This window comes from Harmonia axyridis, chromosome 1 (assembly GCF_914767665.1).
Source record: "Harmonia axyridis chromosome 1, icHarAxyr1.1, whole genome shotgun sequence".
In the NCBI taxonomy this organism is placed as follows: domain Eukaryota; kingdom Metazoa; phylum Arthropoda; class Insecta; order Coleoptera; family Coccinellidae; genus Harmonia; species Harmonia axyridis.
Genome location: NC_059501.1, coordinates 62,640,606 through 62,660,185, shown reverse-complemented (window position 1 = coordinate 62,660,185; position 19,580 = coordinate 62,640,606). Strand labels below are relative to the sequence as shown.

General features: G+C 32.9%; 2 protein-coding genes across 6 annotated transcripts in view; one reads left to right on the top strand and one right to left on the bottom strand.

Annotated features, from left to right (window-relative positions):
• LOC123671121 (tyrosine-protein kinase hopscotch) overlaps positions 1 to 3,478 on the bottom strand; it is a 55,621-nt gene extending 52,143 nt beyond the window's left edge. Inside the window, exons 1-2 of one of the 2 annotated variants that reach the window (XM_045604812.1) lie at positions 2,713 to 3,478; positions 2,453 to 2,648 (exon numbers count right to left, since the gene is read on the bottom strand). In XM_045604812.1, the coding sequence (XP_045460768.1) occupies positions 2,453 to 2,648; positions 2,713 to 3,260 (744 nt within the window). In that variant the 5' untranslated portion in view covers positions 3,261 to 3,478. The remainder of the gene's footprint in view (positions 1 to 2,452; positions 2,649 to 2,712) is intronic. The other variant, XM_045604811.1, reaches the window with a different exon arrangement.
• A 399-nt stretch (positions 3,479 to 3,877) lies between these two features.
• On the top strand, positions 3,878 to 19,466 carry LOC123676632 (potassium/sodium hyperpolarization-activated cyclic nucleotide-gated channel 2-like). Of its 4 annotated transcripts, XM_045612718.1 has the most exons (10): positions 3,878 to 4,003; positions 5,826 to 5,889; positions 6,436 to 6,671; positions 12,296 to 12,535; positions 13,267 to 13,432; positions 15,143 to 15,309; positions 16,752 to 16,912; positions 17,426 to 17,631; positions 17,691 to 17,900; positions 19,137 to 19,466. In XM_045612718.1, exons 2-10 carry the CDS (start codon positions 5,836 to 5,838, stop codon positions 19,392 to 19,394), a joined length of 1,698 nt encoding a protein of 565 aa, XP_045468674.1. In that variant the 5' UTR covers positions 3,878 to 4,003; positions 5,826 to 5,835; the 3' UTR covers positions 19,395 to 19,466. The 4 variants fall into 4 exon arrangements, with proteins under 4 accessions (XP_045468674.1, XP_045468681.1, XP_045468666.1 ...); XM_045612725.1 differs by lacking the exon at positions 3,878 to 4,003 and having other exon boundaries at positions 5,681 to 5,889; positions 17,691 to 17,892; XM_045612710.1 differs by lacking the exon at positions 3,878 to 4,003 and having other exon boundaries at positions 5,681 to 5,889.
• Positions 19,467 to 19,580: the final 114 nt, after the last annotated feature.

Sequence of the window (19,580 nt, the reverse complement as noted above, 5' to 3'; positions counted from 1 at the left end):
TTGCATAAATCTGCTGGAGTATAAGTGTCACTTCCAAGTTTTATATTGGGAGTGTTGGCATTGATTTTGTGATTGAAAATGATGAGCTTTGACTTTGTTGGGTTGGGTTGTATTCTCCAACGTCTCATCGATGCCTCTGTGACATCTGCCAACTTCTGTAGTCCTTCCATACATTCTCTCAGTGTTTTGTAGTGGGATATTAAAGTTGTGTCATCAGCAAATTGGAAAATATATTCTAGCTTGTTGATGTTCTGGTTCCTGGAATTGGATTGTCTGTACATGTCACTGCAGAACAAATTGTAGAGGAGAGGAGAGAGTGGTGAGTCTTGTGGTAGTCCTTATGCTGTTTTTTCTTCTGAAGTTTCACCTTCAACCCGTACCTGTAATTTTTCTGACTAGAAGGAAATTGTTTTTATGTTTGTCAAATAGATGGGGCATTTTAGATGGAAAAGTTTGGAGATCAGACCGGCGTGCCAGACACTGTCGAAAGCTTTATGAATGTCCATAAATGTTGCAGCTGTTTTTCCATTTTTTCATTGCATTAAATGTTTGAAGTGAGGATAATCAAAGGGTGTATGGTTAATGTCTTCTTTTTGAATCCGAATTGACATGGTGGTATATATTTCCCTACCTCATTGCATATTCTTTCTCCCAATATTTTTTCCAATTTTTTTCCCAATGTAGGTAGAAGTGTAATTGGCCTGTAGTTCTCTATGTTGGAATTATCTGTCTTTGCCTTTTGTCCATTCACTTGGAAAGAGGGATTGAGAGAGGCAGTTGTTATAAATTTTGATTATAACATTGTGAACTGAAGGGTCTAATTTCCTCAGTATTTTTCTTTGAATGTTGTCATAGCCAGGTGTTGTGTGTTCTTTCTATGGTTAAGTGCCATATAGTATTTTTCCTCTAATATAGGCTCAAATGTATTCTCTGATGGAATGTGGGGTAGGTCATTCACGTACCAATTCTCTATTTGTTTCCTTTGCTCCTAATCGAATTATTTTTCTGCAGATTTTCTAAACAGCTTTTCAAAATGTTTTGCGAAAGCATCAGTAATATCTTTATCCTTATTGAGAGTTTCAGCATTGACTTGAATTAGATTTGAAAGTTGATGGGTTGTGTACTCTACAAGTTTTTTAATTATTCTCCAGTATGTCCTGCCTTTTTGATCTTCGATTTCTTTGCAAGCCTTTAGATATTTATTGGATCTGTATTGCAAGATCATGTTATGAATATCCCTGTTCAGTTTGTTGAATTTTCATTTTAGACTTGGACCTTGGTTAGTCTGATATTCAAGAAAAAAGTATTTTTTTATTCTTATGAGCTTTATGATGTAGGAAGGGTTTGAGGGTAGTATCGTTTTTTGAGTGTCGGCTTTTCCTCTGTTATTATTCTCGATAGTGTTGCTTTAAAAGTGATTTCAATTTGGGGTTCAATCATTCTTTTATTCACTTCTTCAATGTTGAATTTTTCGGGAAGTAATTTGGTCTCTTGAGTGTATTCTTCAGGTTATTTTTTGTATTAATGAAATATAACCAAATCTGTGTGAAACTGATATATTTCCACAGGATTGAACAGATTTGCCATAGAATTAGAGAAATAGTATTCAAGTATTGATGACTTAGAATATATTTTCAATAAGTGAACTTTAATTCTTTAGTACATGGATCACATTATCGAGGTTCAGCAAGAGGTTAGATTCCAATGCTTTGAATTTTTGTTGAAGTCAAGAAATATCTGAACGTCATAATCATCCATCATTATTTTCATTCTGATTGGGCTGCTGACATGATATTAATACAATGATCCCAATTTTTTTTTAAACATCCAAATGGCTTAAAAGATGGACCAGACTAATTTTTAACTACAAAAAATACCATGGGAGCTGGTTAGTTATTCAAGAATTATAAAAGAAACTGCATTTCAGAAATATTTTTTATGGACCTCCAACGTTACTCTGATTTATATACTCAACTCAGTTCCTAATTCAAACATTCCAAACCATCATATCAATCAAATGCCATTTGACTGAACCCTGAAATTGATAACATGAATAGAAATGGCATGAATATAGACTTATTTCAAACCATTATATCATGGGTGGAGGAGGATTAACATTTCAAGATACTGAAATTTGAGTAAATTAAGGGAACAGTTGGATTTCAGACATTGTAGAAAATATTCTCAAAGTTCAAGTTCATTTCTTTGAATGGATATACCATCAACCAATAGCAATAATTGTAGAAAACAGCAGCTATATTATAGTTTTTTTGGGTTTGCTCTGATGTTCTGGAGTGTTAAGTATTATTTAAAAATATTGAGACAAGTGATGCTCCTAGTCTCTTATATAAGAGGAACAAATATAACATATTTTAGAAGAGCAGCCAGGAATATTTTAATCGAAGTTAAATAATATTTACAATGTACCCAAAAAACAAGAACAACAACTCACATCTTTTTTACTTTCCAGACTGTATTTGATTGCAGCGAGATTAGCTTCATCATTTTCAGAGGAACTATTAGGAGGTGATACTTTGATCAATATATGGATAGTGGAGCCATCTTGGTCCATAACTGCTTTGTATGTCTCTGAGAGATAATCAGGTGCTAAGAGATTTAGTTGATTCAGGTATTCGTCTTTTACAAATCTGAAATTGAAAATCATTATAGAAACATATCCTCATAAGTTACTTATTACTAGCTATCACTTACCCTACGTCATGTTTTGTTTTCTGCAGTTTTGACAATGTTTCCCGTATCGGTTTCTTGATAAAAAATGCATGACGCTTCAAAACTTCTTTTGGAATGTATTTTCTATATTCATTCTCCACTATTTCCTTAGGGATATCTTTTTCTAACATAACTCTGTACATATCAGTTATACCTAGTCCCACTAATTCTTTTTTGAATTTTTCAAAAACCATGTCAGGAATTTTATTTTTAAGCAAATCTATTCTTGCCTGGTGGAAGAAGTAATCATATGCTCTGGCATCTAATTTTCTCAAATCTTGTAACCTTGATACTTTGAAACGAATTCTCAAATCGAAGACTACATATTTCGGTCCAAAACAAGCAGATGGGGTAAGGAATAAATATTTTCCAGTTAATCGAAGTGCAAACAAATGTCTTGCCAGAGGTCCAATACCCAGACTTTTGCAGACATGAATGCAAACATCTTCTGCAGTTGTTGTATTTGTGTATGGAACTTCCACAGTCTTATTATCCAGCACGAGATTAATAGTTAAAATTTGTTCAGTCATGTTTATGAATAAATGAATACGTTGATATTGAAACACTTTTATTTACATTTCCACATAATTGAAACTCATTATTAAAAAACTACATAACTATACAAAATGAACTAGTAAGGCAGATGATGAAATTAGTTTTTCATAAAATAAAAAATTGTAAACAAAATTGTTTTGGAAATCTTAAAGAACTGGTTTAGTGTTTAGTGGCCTTACAAAATTTACCAGTGACCTTCAAACATAGAATATATTTTTCTTTCTCTTTCTTTCGAACGCATGTCAATTTTAATTTTTTTGAGGTTAGTGATGAATTTTTTAAATAAGTTTTTAAACATACGCATAAATAGAATCTTAAATTGAAACTAAAGCATTATCGTTTCATTTTATTCTGGATAAATCTCTTACCCATTGAAGATGGGAAATAAAAAATAAAGTATTTGCTTGATCAATTTTCAAGAGAAGTCCCTGTTTTGGGAAAAATATTGGCAAGTGTATTATTTTATACGTGAAAATCTTTGTTGACTGATTTCAACTATCTATGGTTTTCATACAACAAATATTCCCGCCCATTTATACAAATCGGACATTCGTCGAATTGTCTATTCCATAGAGAAACTATTTTCTATTATTCTATCACAGACTAAGAGGATCCTCAGACTAAGTAATCTGTGATTCTATTGATTTGAGTGATTATCCAAAATAAACAGTTTATTTTCCAAACCAAAGTGAAGGGATATTATAATAATCAATTAACAGTGAGTAAGATGGCAGCAGAAAGATGCGTAGGGTGCAAATATTCACTTAGAAAATTTTTATCTTTAAGTGAGAATGATGATGGGTTGAAAGAGTTTTTGAATCTTCACGGTGTGATTGGGCTTGCAGATGAAATGTTGTGTCCTAAATGCAACAAACCTTGCAAATTTTTTGAAAAGCATAATAAATATGTATGTAATACAACAACAGTTATACTAAATTCTAGAAATAGAAGAGTTCGCCAAAGATGTGGGTTCAGTCAGTCTTTCAAGAAAAATACTTTTTTTTCGGGAAGTAAAAAATCTATGAAGGAAATATGCCAGTTTGTTGCATTTTGGTTGGTTGGTTTCAAGCAAGAACAACTTGAAAACGAAATGAATTGGAGTAGAAAAACTACTGTAGATTGGGTTAGTTTTTGTAGAGAAGTATGTTTTTTAATAGTAAGCGATTATTCTGAACATTTAGGGGGACCAGGCAAAATTGTAGAGCTAGATGAAGCGAACTTTGTGAGAAGAAAATATAATCGAGATAAAATTATAGAGGGGCAGTGGATTTTTGTGGGAATCGAACGTGAATCCAATAAAGTATTTATGGTTCCAGTTGCCGAAAGAAGCCAGGATACTTTGTTGGAAACAATCAAGGAGTGGGTTCTCCCAGAAACCACTATTATGTCAGATTGTTGGAGATCCTACGATTGTTTGGAAAATGAGGGTTTTCAACATCTGAAGGTTAATCACTCTTTAACTTTTGTGGACCCTGACATTGGATCTCATTCCCGGAATATTGAGAGGCTATGGAGGAGTAACGGCTTCGGAAGGCGCTCGGAATATTTTATATTTTACCTGGCCGAGCATTATTTTCATAGAAAATTTCCAAAATTCACCTATAGATTCCACGAATTTTTTAAATACATTGCCGAAGTATATCCCCCCATAGACACTCTTCATGAAGGGGAGGGTACCAGTAGTGAAATATAATTTTTTTTCGATTATATGTTTCTACCCAAAATAACCTTCGCCGTCGTATATTTCACTTATATTCATAACGTTTATTTCATTTCTGTTCATGTTGTTCTTGCTCGTTCTGAATTTTTTCCTATTCTTCTCCAAAACCCCAGTTTTCCTCATTTCCATTTTCCTTTCCTGGCAAAGGTGGCCTACACCTCCTCGTGGTCTTTGCTGGATAGCTTTTCCAACCATATCACTTTAAGGTAATGAAATAGAAGGACTAAGCTTCATCTGATATGTTGGAACAAGTTAACAAAGATGGGCCTAAGTATTTTTGCAATAAATAATGTTTACATATACATAAATTATAATACAATTGCCTTAATTTCTATTCAAAAAAGTGTGCAAAAATTATGAGTTTTTCATACAGTTTTATAATCTCATAACATAATATCAAACAACTTAAATACAATTTTCAATATGAATTTCCACCTCAGAGGAAAGAAAACATAGAAGTGCCCTTAAAAGTAAAAACATTGTAATCAATTGCAACAAACTTATGATGATAAAGTGAGATAGGAAAACAACAAATACAAAATTGACAAGAAATGCAGTGAACATTTCAGTGGCATGGTTAATTGTTCCTTAATAAGGATTAATATAACAAAAATCGATATTGAACTTGGTACAGATATAAGTGAATTATTATATGTATTTCAAAATGAGAACTATCTAGATTCATTATTTCTTAAGAAGTAATTTCCATTTTATGAGATATTTCAGTAGATTGTTTATGAAAACATTACAATTGACAATTCGTATTCAATATTAGGCTGACAATCTGTCAATTTCGATATACTTAAATCCAATATCTTAGGGCGATAAATATGAAGAGAACATACAACTGGTTTACCAAGGATAATTCTGGAGCAAAAAATGAGGCAAGTATATCTTATTTTTTTTATTTCTTGGGGGATATTACTTAATATCCAATTCACTATTTATCTACCAATAATTCTGATTGGGAAAATATATCTATTTTGGGTTTAGGCATATCGGATAAGGAACCATTGGATGTAGGAAAAAATCCACCAACCTTGGAATTTTCACTTCAAGTGTCAGTAAAGGTTTGGTGGCATTCAATAACCGAATAAAAACATCTGTTGTCGCCATTTATAGCTTTTCTCTGGAGGAAATTTTCTTTTTTTATAACCGTTATACTTTGCTCAAAAAATGAAAATAGTAATTTGAGCTAATTCGAATTGACCATTGGTTAAATTTAAGAATAAAATATAAGGAATTATTATCTCCTTTTGCCTTATCAGAAGTATTCATATCCTCTGACAAACAAAAAAAGTATAAGTGAATATTAATCATTTCACATTTTTTCTTGATACAAATTAATGTAATTCTATATGTATAATCTCCTGTTCTGGACTTAAGCAAAATAATATTTTACCAATCTTCTTATTATTTATTTTTTTCAGTTTGCCAAATATGGCCATACCTGTGAAATTCCAGAGGAAATGGATGATGTTGCTGAATATTATTCCCCAGAAACATTTTGGAATAATTTAGCAAAAAAAGCATTCCAACTGCGCACAGTTTCTGATATCAGCAAATCTTATACACACCATTTGAGAAGTCATGGAGCCATCATGAAAGAAAGGAAAAGGCATCTAATTTATCACAATTATATAATACATCCTTATAGTTATTTCAGGTAATACGACACATATTGATTTGATTTTCGGTAACCACTCATTAGTCATTTATTGGTGCGAAAAAAAAGGGATTACCTGAATTATTGTGTTTTAGAATTTATGATTTTATAGATTTCAACTTTGCCACCTAGTATCTTTGCCGCTCGGGGTGCCATATTGGAAAAATGGCGCCCAAAATCAGTTTTTCGGTAATATCTCTTTTCCGATTGGTTTTGTGATAAAACCCGTTATACAGGGTGATTCATTGGGAAACTGAAATACTTCACAGGTGCATAGGTGGCACCAAGGCGGTTCTGGAGATACCCCATTTATTGGATATTACTGTCTTCGTAGCCGAGATACAGGGTGTTTTATGAATTTTGCCCGTTTCTTTCTGAGGCCATATTAAACGAACCACTTGGTATATTTTCTTCATATTTGGCTAATGTGTTCCTAATATAGGGCTGCCATTCGTCCCGGTACGCCGGGACATGTCCCGGTTTGGACCATTGAGTCCCCGTGTCCCGGTCAGTTATTCAATTGTCCCGGTCATAGTAATTTTCCTGTCATTTAGATTTATATTTCCTTACATAGTGTAGGTAAGAAAACCTTTCTTTTATGGAATCTCAGCGTATTCCAGTAATCATAAATCTGAAAAGCTGTTCTCGTTGCTCTTACATTATTTTTCAGAAACTAAAGGATTGAAAATAAAATTATTAAAATTTTACACATAGCCAAATAAATCATCTTCTTCAATCACTTTATTTTGTGTTAAATCCTTAGACTCTTAGAGAACCTTAGTATTTCCATACAAAATATTTTCACTTCCAGAGCGTATAACACGAATATTTACTTTGAAAGAATATGAAAGCGAGTTTTTTTATTAAAAGAGATTATGTCCAATGACATCGAAGCAATTGGTTTGTCTAATGCACATACTTCACAATACTGCTTCCACTTGCGCTGATATGATAGCCATTTCTGTGTAGTCCATTGGTCTTAAAATTTTCAAATATTTTTACGTTTTTACTGTACGGTACGAACGATGAAGGGTTTTCGTGAGAATGCAGAAACAACTTAATGTACTCTCTCATTCTAGAATTCGATGGCTTTCAGAACTCCCAGCTATCGAACGCTTGCTGAAGATATGGGTGCCATCGAAAAAAAAATTCGTAGCTGAAGAAAGGGCCTCAAAAGCTATGACCGACTTTTTATTGCTCTTTATCAGAACTTTATACTTTATTTCTAAACAGTCAAGCATTTCTAATAGAAAACTCGGATGATTATTAAATGACTACCGTCCTGTGAGATGAGTTTGGAATTTTTGTGTGGTATTTCAACCTATTTCTATGCCATTTGTCCCGGTCGATGTTCCAACATTTATGGTAGCCCTATCCTAATAGGGCTGGGACTTTTTCGCCTTTTTGTATTCGAATATTCATCCATAAATTTATTCGATTATTCGAATAATTCATTCAAACAAATATTCATGCTTGATTATTCATGAGTAGTCATGAATATTCAACTATTCGTTGATTATTCAGTGATTATTCAATGATTATTCAGTGATTATTCAATGAATATTCAGTGATTAAACTCATGTTTTAATGAACCAATAATATCCGAGAGTTTTGATGAGTGAATATACCCTTTGCGACGTGGTATAATCGTATAATAATAAGGTGTTTTGCCTCTCGGCATAAACGCTCTATTAGTGTGACGTCTCACAGCGCCATTTTTGGTTTTTCTGCCAGTGCTCGGAATCCAAACAAATAAATTGTCTTTTAAATTAGTACGGTCTCGTTGAAGGAATTGGCTTATTTTCATAAATAAGAGTATTTGAGGAACGATTTCAGTATTAATTGATAGACAGAAGGAACGAGGTAACTTTGAATCCTGTATCATTCCCCAGATTTTGTAAAAAGCAGTGTTCATTAGTTGAACCTCAAGTTCGAACTTACGGCATTAATCTCGTTCTGTCTATCAATTAATAGTAAAATCGTTCCTTAAATAATCTCATTTATCAAAATAAGCCAATTTCTTCAACGACAACGTACTAATTTGAATGACAATTTGTTTGTTTGGATTCCGAACACTGACAGGAGTTTATTTATAATTTTAATTCAATTGTATCTTTCAATTTCAATATTATGTAATTTCCAGAAATTTTAATATTAATAAAACGATTTGTCCGTAGTGAATCACAAAACCTTGTTTCAATCATTCCTGAATAGTGAGTCAAGTGATCATTCAAACTTTCATTCGTAACTTCATAAATATCCAACTACTCACTGAATAGAAAACTATTCACTGAATAATCAGTGAATACTCAACTATTCACTGATTATTCATGAATAGAAAAGTAGTCATTGATTATTCAACTATTCAGTGAATACTCGACTATTCACTGATTATTCATGAATAGAAAAGTAGTCATTGATTATTCAACTATTCAGTGAATATTCATGATTATTCGAATAATGCAAAATGCAATTATTCGAATAATTATTCAATGATTATTCGAATATTCAAATCATTCATTCATGATTCCCAGCCCTAGTTCCTAATTGAGAGCCCAAACGTATCATGCAATAACCGCCTTGAAAATCCAGGTCCGGGTTAACAAAAAATTATGAATCGTTTGAATCCTCGTAACAACGTACATCGAAATTTTGAAAATCTGTTTTAATATTCGGAAACACCATTAAAAACTAAACTGAGACGTGTACTTCAAATTTTCGCGCAGCCAGTTTTACTGCACAAATTTTCAACGTAAAAGTGAAGTTTCTAGGAACTTGGAGACCTGAAAGTGGTTTGAAGTGACTTTTAACAATGAATTATCAAAAATATTGAATCCATAATTATTTCAAGATTACTTTGTAATTCATTTTTACAGTGGTTTTCCTTTTTATAGCTGTATACCATTTCAGTTTTTATTTTTGAGTTACTCTCTCAGTCTCTCGTCGTTTCTCATTACTGCACAAATATTCAATGAAAACGTGAATTTTTTAAGAATTTGGTTTGCTGGAAGTGGTTTGAAGTAACTTCTAGTGATTAATCTATGAGTTAGTTATTGAGATCATAGTCCTCTTTCGTGTGTGAAGTCTATTGTTTTTTTCAGCAGAGCTTTTCACTACTGCGAATAATCATAAAATTTCGTATTCAATCAAGTAGGTTGACAACCATCACTTTGACAGAAGACCATTGTTGTTTAGAATAATTCAGATTAATTAATTATTTTGTTATTATATATTTTTTTCCATAATTGTTTCAAAATATACGATATCAACTTAATACAACTCAATTCTCAATAAATAGAAACTGAAATAGTATACAGCTATAAAAAGGAAAACCAATGTAAAAATGAATTAAAAGTGATCTTGAAATAATTATGGATTCAATATTTTCGATAATTCATTGTTAAAAGTCACTTCAAACCACTTTCAGGTATCCAAGTTCTTAAAAACTTCACCTTTACGTTGAAAATTTGTGCAGTAAAACTGTTTGCGCGAAAATTGAAGTACATGTCTCAGTTTAGTTTTTAGTGGTGTTTCCGAATATTAAAACAGATTTTCAAAATTCCGATGTACAGGGTGTTGTTTCGAGGATTCAAACGATTCATAATTTTTTGTCAACCCGGACCTGGATTTTCAAATATGAAGAAAATATACCAGGTGGTTCGTTTGATATGGCCTCAGAAAGAAACGGGAAAAATTCATAAAACACCCTGTGTCTCGGCTACGAAGACAGCACTAGACAAGCTCTCAACGCGCGTTTTGACAATGCGCGTTTACGAGTACATGACTTTTCTTCGAAGCGTACACATGCCAACGCGCGCTTTTATGAAGCGCGCGTTGAACGCAGTTCCAGCGCTTGACCGTAGTAAGCGCGCGTTGGCTCGCGCTTTGAGATCATAGGTTTTTAAAGGCGGACACTCACGAGGCTCCCATAGTCGAACGTTCGGATAATTTTACAGTCAGACAGCTCGGAACACGGCCACACGACTGTAAATCAGAGAATGAACTTGACTGCCCGACTGGAATCTCTTCGACGCCTGCTTCCAAACGCTCGAAAAAACGACTCGTGAGTGGTGGGCTTAATGTAACCGTTCAGATGAGCGCGCTTGCACGAGCTGATAGATGCCAGAGACGTATTTACGTATTTTCCTTCGATCCGTTCGGTCAGAAATAGTTCAAAATGAAACCAGACGTTCCTAATACTGAATTATTCATAGATGAAATTGAGAATTGTCCTGTAATATGCGACATGACAAGTAGAGTGTATTCAGATAAAAACTCAAGAAGACGGGCCTCGGAAGAAGATTCTAATGAAGAAATAAAATTATTTTGTGAGCACATAAAAATGATAATAGCTCTTTATTTAGCAATCATGACACGTAGAACAGATACAAATGAAGAGAAATAGTATCGAAAAACATTCACCTACCACTTAACAGCAGAAATCTTCTATACTATATGGCTCTAAATTTGACAATAAATTAAATATCTTTTTCTCAAATGGTTTATAATTATTTATTTCTCTGATTCCATTAGGCAGTCTATTGAAGACCTTCAAACAACTGTATTCAAGCTGCTTTTTATGTTGAATTCAATTTACAATTTGGAAATATTGTCCTTGTGTTATATTTATTTTTGATAATTTGAAATGGAAGGAAAAAACATTTATTTTTATGCATAAATAGTAGACAAATAATTTTTCTACATTTGTTTTTCAAATACGGCTCGGTAAGCCAGTTCTTCAGTTTAAAATTGATGAATAATAGAAACTATTCGATCTATAATTACCTATCAAAACTTTAAAAAGTTCAATTTTCACCTAAATCTGATACTGAATCAAGATTCAAACAAAAATGTAGAAGTCAAACTGAATATGGACGGTTGCGGCAACGCGCGTTCAGCGCTTGGCAGGCGCGCACCATGTGAGCAGTATCCAATTATCTAGCGCTCATTCAACGCGCGTTGAGCGCTTGTCATGTGAACGTGCTCTAAGATCCAATAAATGGGGTATCTCCAGAACCGCCTTGGTGCCTTCTATACACCTGTGAAGTATTTCCGTTTCCCAATGAAACAACCTGTATATACTATTAGACTAAAGAATATCATCAAATATATATATCAATTTATAGAGTTTATTTTTTGTTTCAAAATCCATAGTTTTATCGTGGGAGAGCCACAAGTATACATCAATGTGCGTTTTGGCTAAAAATCTCATTTCCACACCACTTTGAGGTAGAGTAAGCGTCGTGTTTTGTTTTTTATCGAAGTATCACTGTAGGCCTAATTCACATGTAATGCCATTTTCGAAAATTAGCTCAATCTTCTTCTCAACCCAGCTTTTATGTATCTGTAGGCTTACATTCATAGTCCTTTTAACATTTACCAGAAATGAGTTTTACAAGGTTTCTGGAGCTGGGGGCTCTAGTGACGAAGAGAAAATATCCAATTTTTGTTCTTGCTGCTTCTGTTGGTGTTATCAATGCAATGCAGTCTATGCAAAAAAAAATATAGCCCTTTTTTTCATATGTTTATTGTTTGGAGCATGCATTTCTATATTCGTTTGGAGTCATGCTTTTCTGGAGCGTATAGTTCAATTATTCTGAATCCAATTATCAACTTTTTTGCAGAGTTATCTGGGAAATGATTTTGTCAGTTGTAATATACGTTCAACTCATTCTTGTGCCACTTCATAGCGGATTCTGCATTATAGAGGATGGTCACTTGATGGAAGGTTCTGAAAGTTATTTAGACCCCTCTATTATAACCTTAGATTTCTTCCTGTGTACTGACGTTGTTATAAATTTATTTACTGGCTACTACTCGGAACCGAAGAAAGAAGTTATTCTAGACTTGAAACATATTTTTTTGTGAGTATGATTGCATATGTTGATAAAACTGTATTTTTTGAACTTATAACAAAGTATCAATCACTTCACCTACTGTTGTGTTTCTCTAGGACCTAGGTCCTAGAGTGTCTGTACATATTGTGGATTTGACATTCAATAGACATGTTATGATGAGGTGTTTTCGCCGAAACTTCAAATTTTTTTACTGTAGTAATGAAAAAAAATACTTAATGATGAAATGATGCATATCTAGATAATAAAGATCCAGCGAAATCCTGATGGAAAATGGCTCGGCCAAATTCACTGAAACTTTGCAAAAAGAAAGTATTCGGTATGCTGATTGAAAGTCCTAAGAGGGAACACCACTTCGTGGATGCTCAGTTCAAAATGAAAGTAGAGATATTTCTTCTTACAAATCATCGATTTTATGGGGTTTTCACATAATTTCACATTTTTCATTCGTTGAATGAAACGAAAACAATATCTGAGAAACAAAAAGTTTTGTTAAAACTTGAGAATGAAATTCCAAATTTGAACAATAAAATCATTTTTGTGCTAATTTTTTTTAGAAGGGTTTTACCCTGTCAAAATACACACATGTGATATTCATTATATCTTTTTTGAAAATAAGTTTGAAATCTAGGGGCTGCATAATGCAATCTCCAAATTGTCAATATCATATTTTTGGTAGAGAGTATAACTAAAGCTTGTATTAAATATCTAACTACTAAATGTTTCTATTTCATCCAAAGGCATTACTTGAAGTCCTATCTTATACCAGATGTATTATCTTCATTGCCCACGAATGCTGCATACAACTCCGGATATGATTACAGCTTACTATTTCTCAAGTTACTGAGTCTATTGAAAATGCTTAGATTCATCACTTTCGTCAAATATTACACAAGACTGATAAATGTAAGTATATTTACATTTATTTCAATAGTCTTGCATATATTGAAATAGTTAATAAATAAATACTAACTTCATTTCCAAAAGAATAAAGAACATGATGGAAACAGCCAAAAAAAACCAAGCAAAATACGAACTCAATTCAGAAAGATCATAAAAATTTCTTTACTACAAACATGATTTCAAACGCCTCATCATCCAGTTTGTTGAAGATCTTCATGCCTACAAACATAGTGACATCATCAGCATGTAGGAATAAATTACAGTCGATATCATTCAAAATATCATTAACATAGAGTATGAACAACACCGGGCCAAAAACCGAACCCTGTGGTACCTACGCCTGTCTTAATTTCAAGCAATTCAGGTTTTACATATCTTTGTTGTGACTTATGTTCAGATGTTTTGATTGCTAGGAATTGTCTTCTGTTTTTTTCCAATTGAAAGCATTTCTACGTGTACTCATTTTCTCGATTATTTTATGATTTACACAGACGAAAGCTTTGCTCAAATTACTTAAAATTCTCCCAGGGACTTTTTCTTATTCTGTTTCAGAAGAGCTTCATTTTTTATATAAATCACGCAGATGTGGAAATTGTTTGCTCAATTCACATAAGTCTTTCAGATACAAAGTAAATTGTTTGATTGCATAAGGGAAGTTTGATTGTAAATGATTCATACGTAAATGTATTATTAAATACAACGACATATTCACTTATCCTTGTAACTGTCAATCAATTTGTCTTGACTTTCTTCTATAGGTACTAAGGGCCAGTTGCACCATTTGCCTAAACTTTGATTAAAAATTTAAACGTTGATTACTCTATGATTTCTCAAGAGAAATCAGAAATTAATCGATGTTTGAATTTTAATCAATGTTTAGGCAAATGGTGCAACTGGCCCTATATGTTCTTTTTAATTCAATTTTGATAGAATGAATTCAGTATAAGCGCTCTAATACTATGATCGGAAAAATGTACATCATTTACGCTAGTTTTAAAAGGGACAATATTAGTGAATGTATAATCTTAAAGATTAGAAGTACATGTTTTTTTGTTACAGTTTTTTTATGTGGAACTGGTTGAAAGGGAACACCAACACGTGGCTGCTCAGTTCAAAACAGAATTGGAGATATTTCTTATTAATAATCACCGATTTTTATGAAGTTTTCGCATAATTTCCTTAAACAATAATCTACATGGAAGAAAGTAAATATTTTCAATTTGCGAATGAAAAATAGAAAAAAATTTGTAACTTTTCGTTTTTCGCAAAAAAATTGTTGAAATATACTTTGTGCAAAACACAAAAAAAAAACTACCAAAAATCTCTCCAAAAGAGGTGAAACTATAATTTCGTGAAAGTCGTCGTACAGTGATACTCTCTACTTATTTGTTTAAAAAAAAACAAAGAAGTTGAAGTGAATGTACAACTTCGTACACCGTGCAAGTTTGATCTTCGCTGCAGTGCTAGAGGGGAAATGAATCTAATGATTGACCGATACAGATACGCGGAAAGCCACGTGGTGGTAATCCCTCTTGGGAATAACCGTGATTCCTCCATCTCTAATTGGATATATGTTGAGATTACCACATATTATAATTCTCGTGACAGACTCATATATTAACCACCATGTTCTGTCACGAAACTTAAGAAAATGGATTCACGGCTGTGCAATAAAAACTAATAACCTCGCTAATAACCTGATATTTTTTACAGTTTTTTCATGTTCGATATAGCGTATCCTCCCTTCTTCTGCTTCTAATTGGTGTTGGATTATACTGGCATTCTATCACTTGCTATTTAATTTTCGTCAAATTAGTGGATGAATTCCTAGAAACTATTAACCCTAACCTGCTACCATCAGATCAACCTAATTTATTTAGGTAAGATTTTTCAATTTTTCTATTCATTTGATTCTAACAAAAAAAATTCTCTGACAATGGACTAGTTTTCATTTTTTTGTTAGGGATTAATTCTAAAAATTTAAGTAAAAAATGAAACAAAAATGTGGAGGAATCATTGAAATATCTCTAGAAATGAAAAAGTTATGGGACTTTGAAGTTGCGCTTGGAAGAATAATTTCATAGTACGTGTAAGTGGCGTGACGTCACACACTAGACGACTGGTATTCGCAGAGTGCTTACGAATTCATTGGTGTACAATCACTTGTGCCGTTCGTGTCGTGTTTTGTTCGTTACACGATGGCTGAAATAACTTACTATGTACATACATATAAATTACTTTTTTCTCTTTTTACTTTTCACTACTCACATAAATATGTTTTGCCATTGATAGACTTCAACAACCAGTACTCAACTGCAAACTGTTTATGAAACGTTTTTTAAATAAATCATCGTTATAAGTTGAACCATGATGAAGCAAACTCAAAAGTAGATACTTACTTGAAAAGTTTAACTCCTTTTATTTCAGCACTGACATAAGATGGATTTGAAGAATAAAACTCCATCACTGCGAATATATCTATTTTAGGCAAATTGTCACTTTGTCCTTTCACGAAGCCTTCTTCCATTATGGTGACATAAAAACAAAACTCGAGTTAAAACTACACTGTACAATTACAAACGGCGCGAGAGCCTTGGCGCGGCTGAGTATTTAAACGTAATTTATGGTGTAGCGATCACAGGCAAGTGCCGTGACGTCACAGACCAAAGACGTTCCGCGCTAAAATACGTAAATTTAAATAATCTATTTCTCAGTCATTTATTGATGGATTTTCAAAATATTTTCACTGATTTATCAGTTTTGCTCTATATTTTAATTCTATCGTGTCAAATATAGTATTATCAACATCACTAAACTAGTCCATTGTGGGTTGACGGTACTATACCACTATACCTACATTTTTTTCGGTCTTATTGCAGCACTCTTATCTCATAAAATATGGATATTAAAATTATGACTCCGTTGTGTTTATGTTAATTTAGTTATTCAATTTATCAACCCTTTACTCAATTTGTGCAGTTTTTGATAATATTTTTGGGTTGGTTTGCAATATTTTTTCAATCTGGAATTGTATTTCTAGACAAAAAAGTATATAGTTATAAAAACATAACGTGGAAGGCTAACGATGTGAATTGTTCATAAAACAGGAATAAGGAGCGTCCCTCACAGAGAAGTGCTAACCGTTGGCACGTGTTTCGGGCTTTCGGCCTCATCAGTACAGTGTAAAAGTGTTAGGATGATTTGCCTATTTTCCTATTCAAAATCAACAAAAGACATATACGGCTGCCTTTGGATCATAACAAATATGTACCAGCAACTATAAAAATTAAAAGCATAAGTAGGTATATGGTTTATTTTTCAGTCAGAACTCATACTCCGACATTTATGTATCCTGCTTCTACAAGGCATCTATGATTATTTACACTTCTTGGTATACACAAGAAAACCCTGGAGGATTGGTTGAATATTGCGTTGTAACTATAATGTGGTTCTGTTCGAAAGCCATTCAATTTTTTATCCTAGGTATGTATCAGTTATGAATTACAGGATCGGTCATTTTGGTTCATTATTTTCAATAACAAATCCCTAAAATTTTTCGAGGAAAATAATTTTTAACCCCCTTGAAATTTCTAATAATTTTCCATCACGCTCATGAAGCAAAAATTCAAGGAAACAAAAATTATAAATTTCTCGAAACTCGAAAACTGAACAAATATTTTGATACCATGAAACGATATTTATGAGTTTATGAACTAATTTTTTCCCATAATGATCATAATTAAGAGGGAACACCAACACGTGGCTTCTCAGTTCAAACCGAAATTAAAGATATTTCTTCTTACAAATCACCGAATTTCATGGGGTTTTAATAAATAATAAATAAAATAAAAATAAAATATTGTCCTTTGAATACTTGCGCAAAGTTTCTGACTTCACTTCGATGTTTTTCTCATTTTCATATACTTCATTCATTCATTGCAATGTAACTCCTTCTTATACACTGAACTAAGATAAAATAATTCAAAAATATTCCAGCACGAACGTTGCAAATAATGAAAGGGGTGAACTCATCACATCAGAAATATGTGGAGATGGAGAGGCAACTGAAGGAATACATGAGGGACAAGCAACTGCCGACATACATGAGGACCAGGCTACTCACCTATTACGATTACAGATTTCAAAGGAACTATTTTCGCGAAAGTGAAATACTGGCAACTATATCTGGACAGCTGAGACAAGTTGAATGAGAGTTCGTACAGACATTCATCATTGACTGTTACCATTTTTTCGGTTTTAGGAAATTATTATGCATTCGTGTAGACAGTTGGTTGAGAATGTGGCTTTCTTCAAAAATTTACCCTTGAACTTGCTGGTGAGAATCGTATCCTGTCTGAGGGGCGAGATGTACCTGATGAATGATGTCATAGTAAGAGCCAATACCCCTGGAGATTGCATGTATTTTATTGCATCAGGTACCGTGGCTATATACAGCACATCAGGTAAAGAGGTAAAGTGCAGTTATACCAGAATATCTGTTGAGAAAGTAATGTCTCCATTTTTTCAAATTTCAAATAACAATATTGCTCTCTTCAGAGAAATTTTCTAGATAATTAAAGAATGAAATGCAGGATGTGCCCTTATCGGGAAAAAACTTGCAACAAGGAAAAACCGCAATTTCTAACTGAGTGGAGTAGTCTGTGACTTCCGGAAAACATATAGAAAGAAACTAAAAGTCGATGTTTCGATAATTGAATTTGAGATTTCATGAGTTGTAAATTAATTATTCGAAATTGAAATATTTATTGGTTAACGGATTTTCATAACCGGAAGTTGTAGGGGTCTGAAAATACTATAGGGAGAAAAATCGTTGTTTCAAACCCTAGTATACAAATTTTCAGAACAAAATTATGATTAGTCTAATAGACCAACGCTGTGAATTACTCTGTATATAGAATGATCTTACCTATTGAGAATATTTTGAGATACAGGGTGGTAGTTTTCAAAAATAAATCATTTATTATTAATATCTACAATACCACTTCAGATATTTTAATGAAATTTATCATATATATGTACTATGAATCAAGAGGCATTTTTTAATGTATCACTTTTTTTTAATTTGCACCAGTGGCGTTCGTACGTAATTTGACCTGCCTATTTTGGCAGACATTGATAGTACGCCAAAAATTTTCCTGAAATACCCAATCATATTTCTTACCAAAGTTGATCACTTGACTTTTTTCAACCCGATGCATGGTTTTCGCTTAAAAAATAAAAACTCTGTATGATCAAAACAATATCGTTAATACATGACAATATCACCATGCAGAGACACGTAGATTTTATTTTTTTAGATGAAAACCGTGCGTCGGACTAAAAATTCAAGAGAGAGCAAATTTGCTCATAATTGAATAAAGATTTCATTTTTTTTTATTTTTGAAAACTTTACCACCCTGTACCTCAAAAGGTGAGACGTTTAGGACATATGCTCATATGAAGATTTTTTCTTTAAATGGGCCCAAAAACCACCCCCATCAATATTGACATTCAATTAGGAAACACCCTGTATATGCACCTAAATGCAAATCTATGGTTTCCAACGTCTCAATAGGGGTAGGAATGAAACAGTGTTTAAAAACTCATTATTCCAACCGGGTGTTTTTTCTCTTACTTCTCTAATAGAATTTTGCAATAAAATCTCCATAAACTGTCGTGATATCAAGCATTGAGGTGATTATTTTAGATATGCCACCTTGAGGATGGTAGCCATTTCGGAGAAATAGCACTGGTCAATAAGGCCGAAGCCAGAATCGCATCAGTAGTGGCAATAGAAATTTGTGAAGTCTACAGATTTGATGTAAAAGATTTTGTGAGAGCTATTCATCCCTATCCTGACTTACTAGATAGTATTGAGAAAATAGCTTCAGATAGAATGGAAAAAACCTTGATGTTAGATGAACACAACAGAAGAGAAATGGCAATGAAACGTGTTAATAAATAGTTTATAATCAAGTTCTCAGATGGTTGTTTTTGTATCTTTCTAGTTTATTCCTGAATAAAGTGCACACTTATATCATAAGAGTTTATATAGCAAATCATCTGAAGCACATCATTTCGAAAAAGAGATCCTGAGATTTTCAAGGTATCTACTATTCCGAAAGTTTTGTGTATCTATAATAGTGTTCAG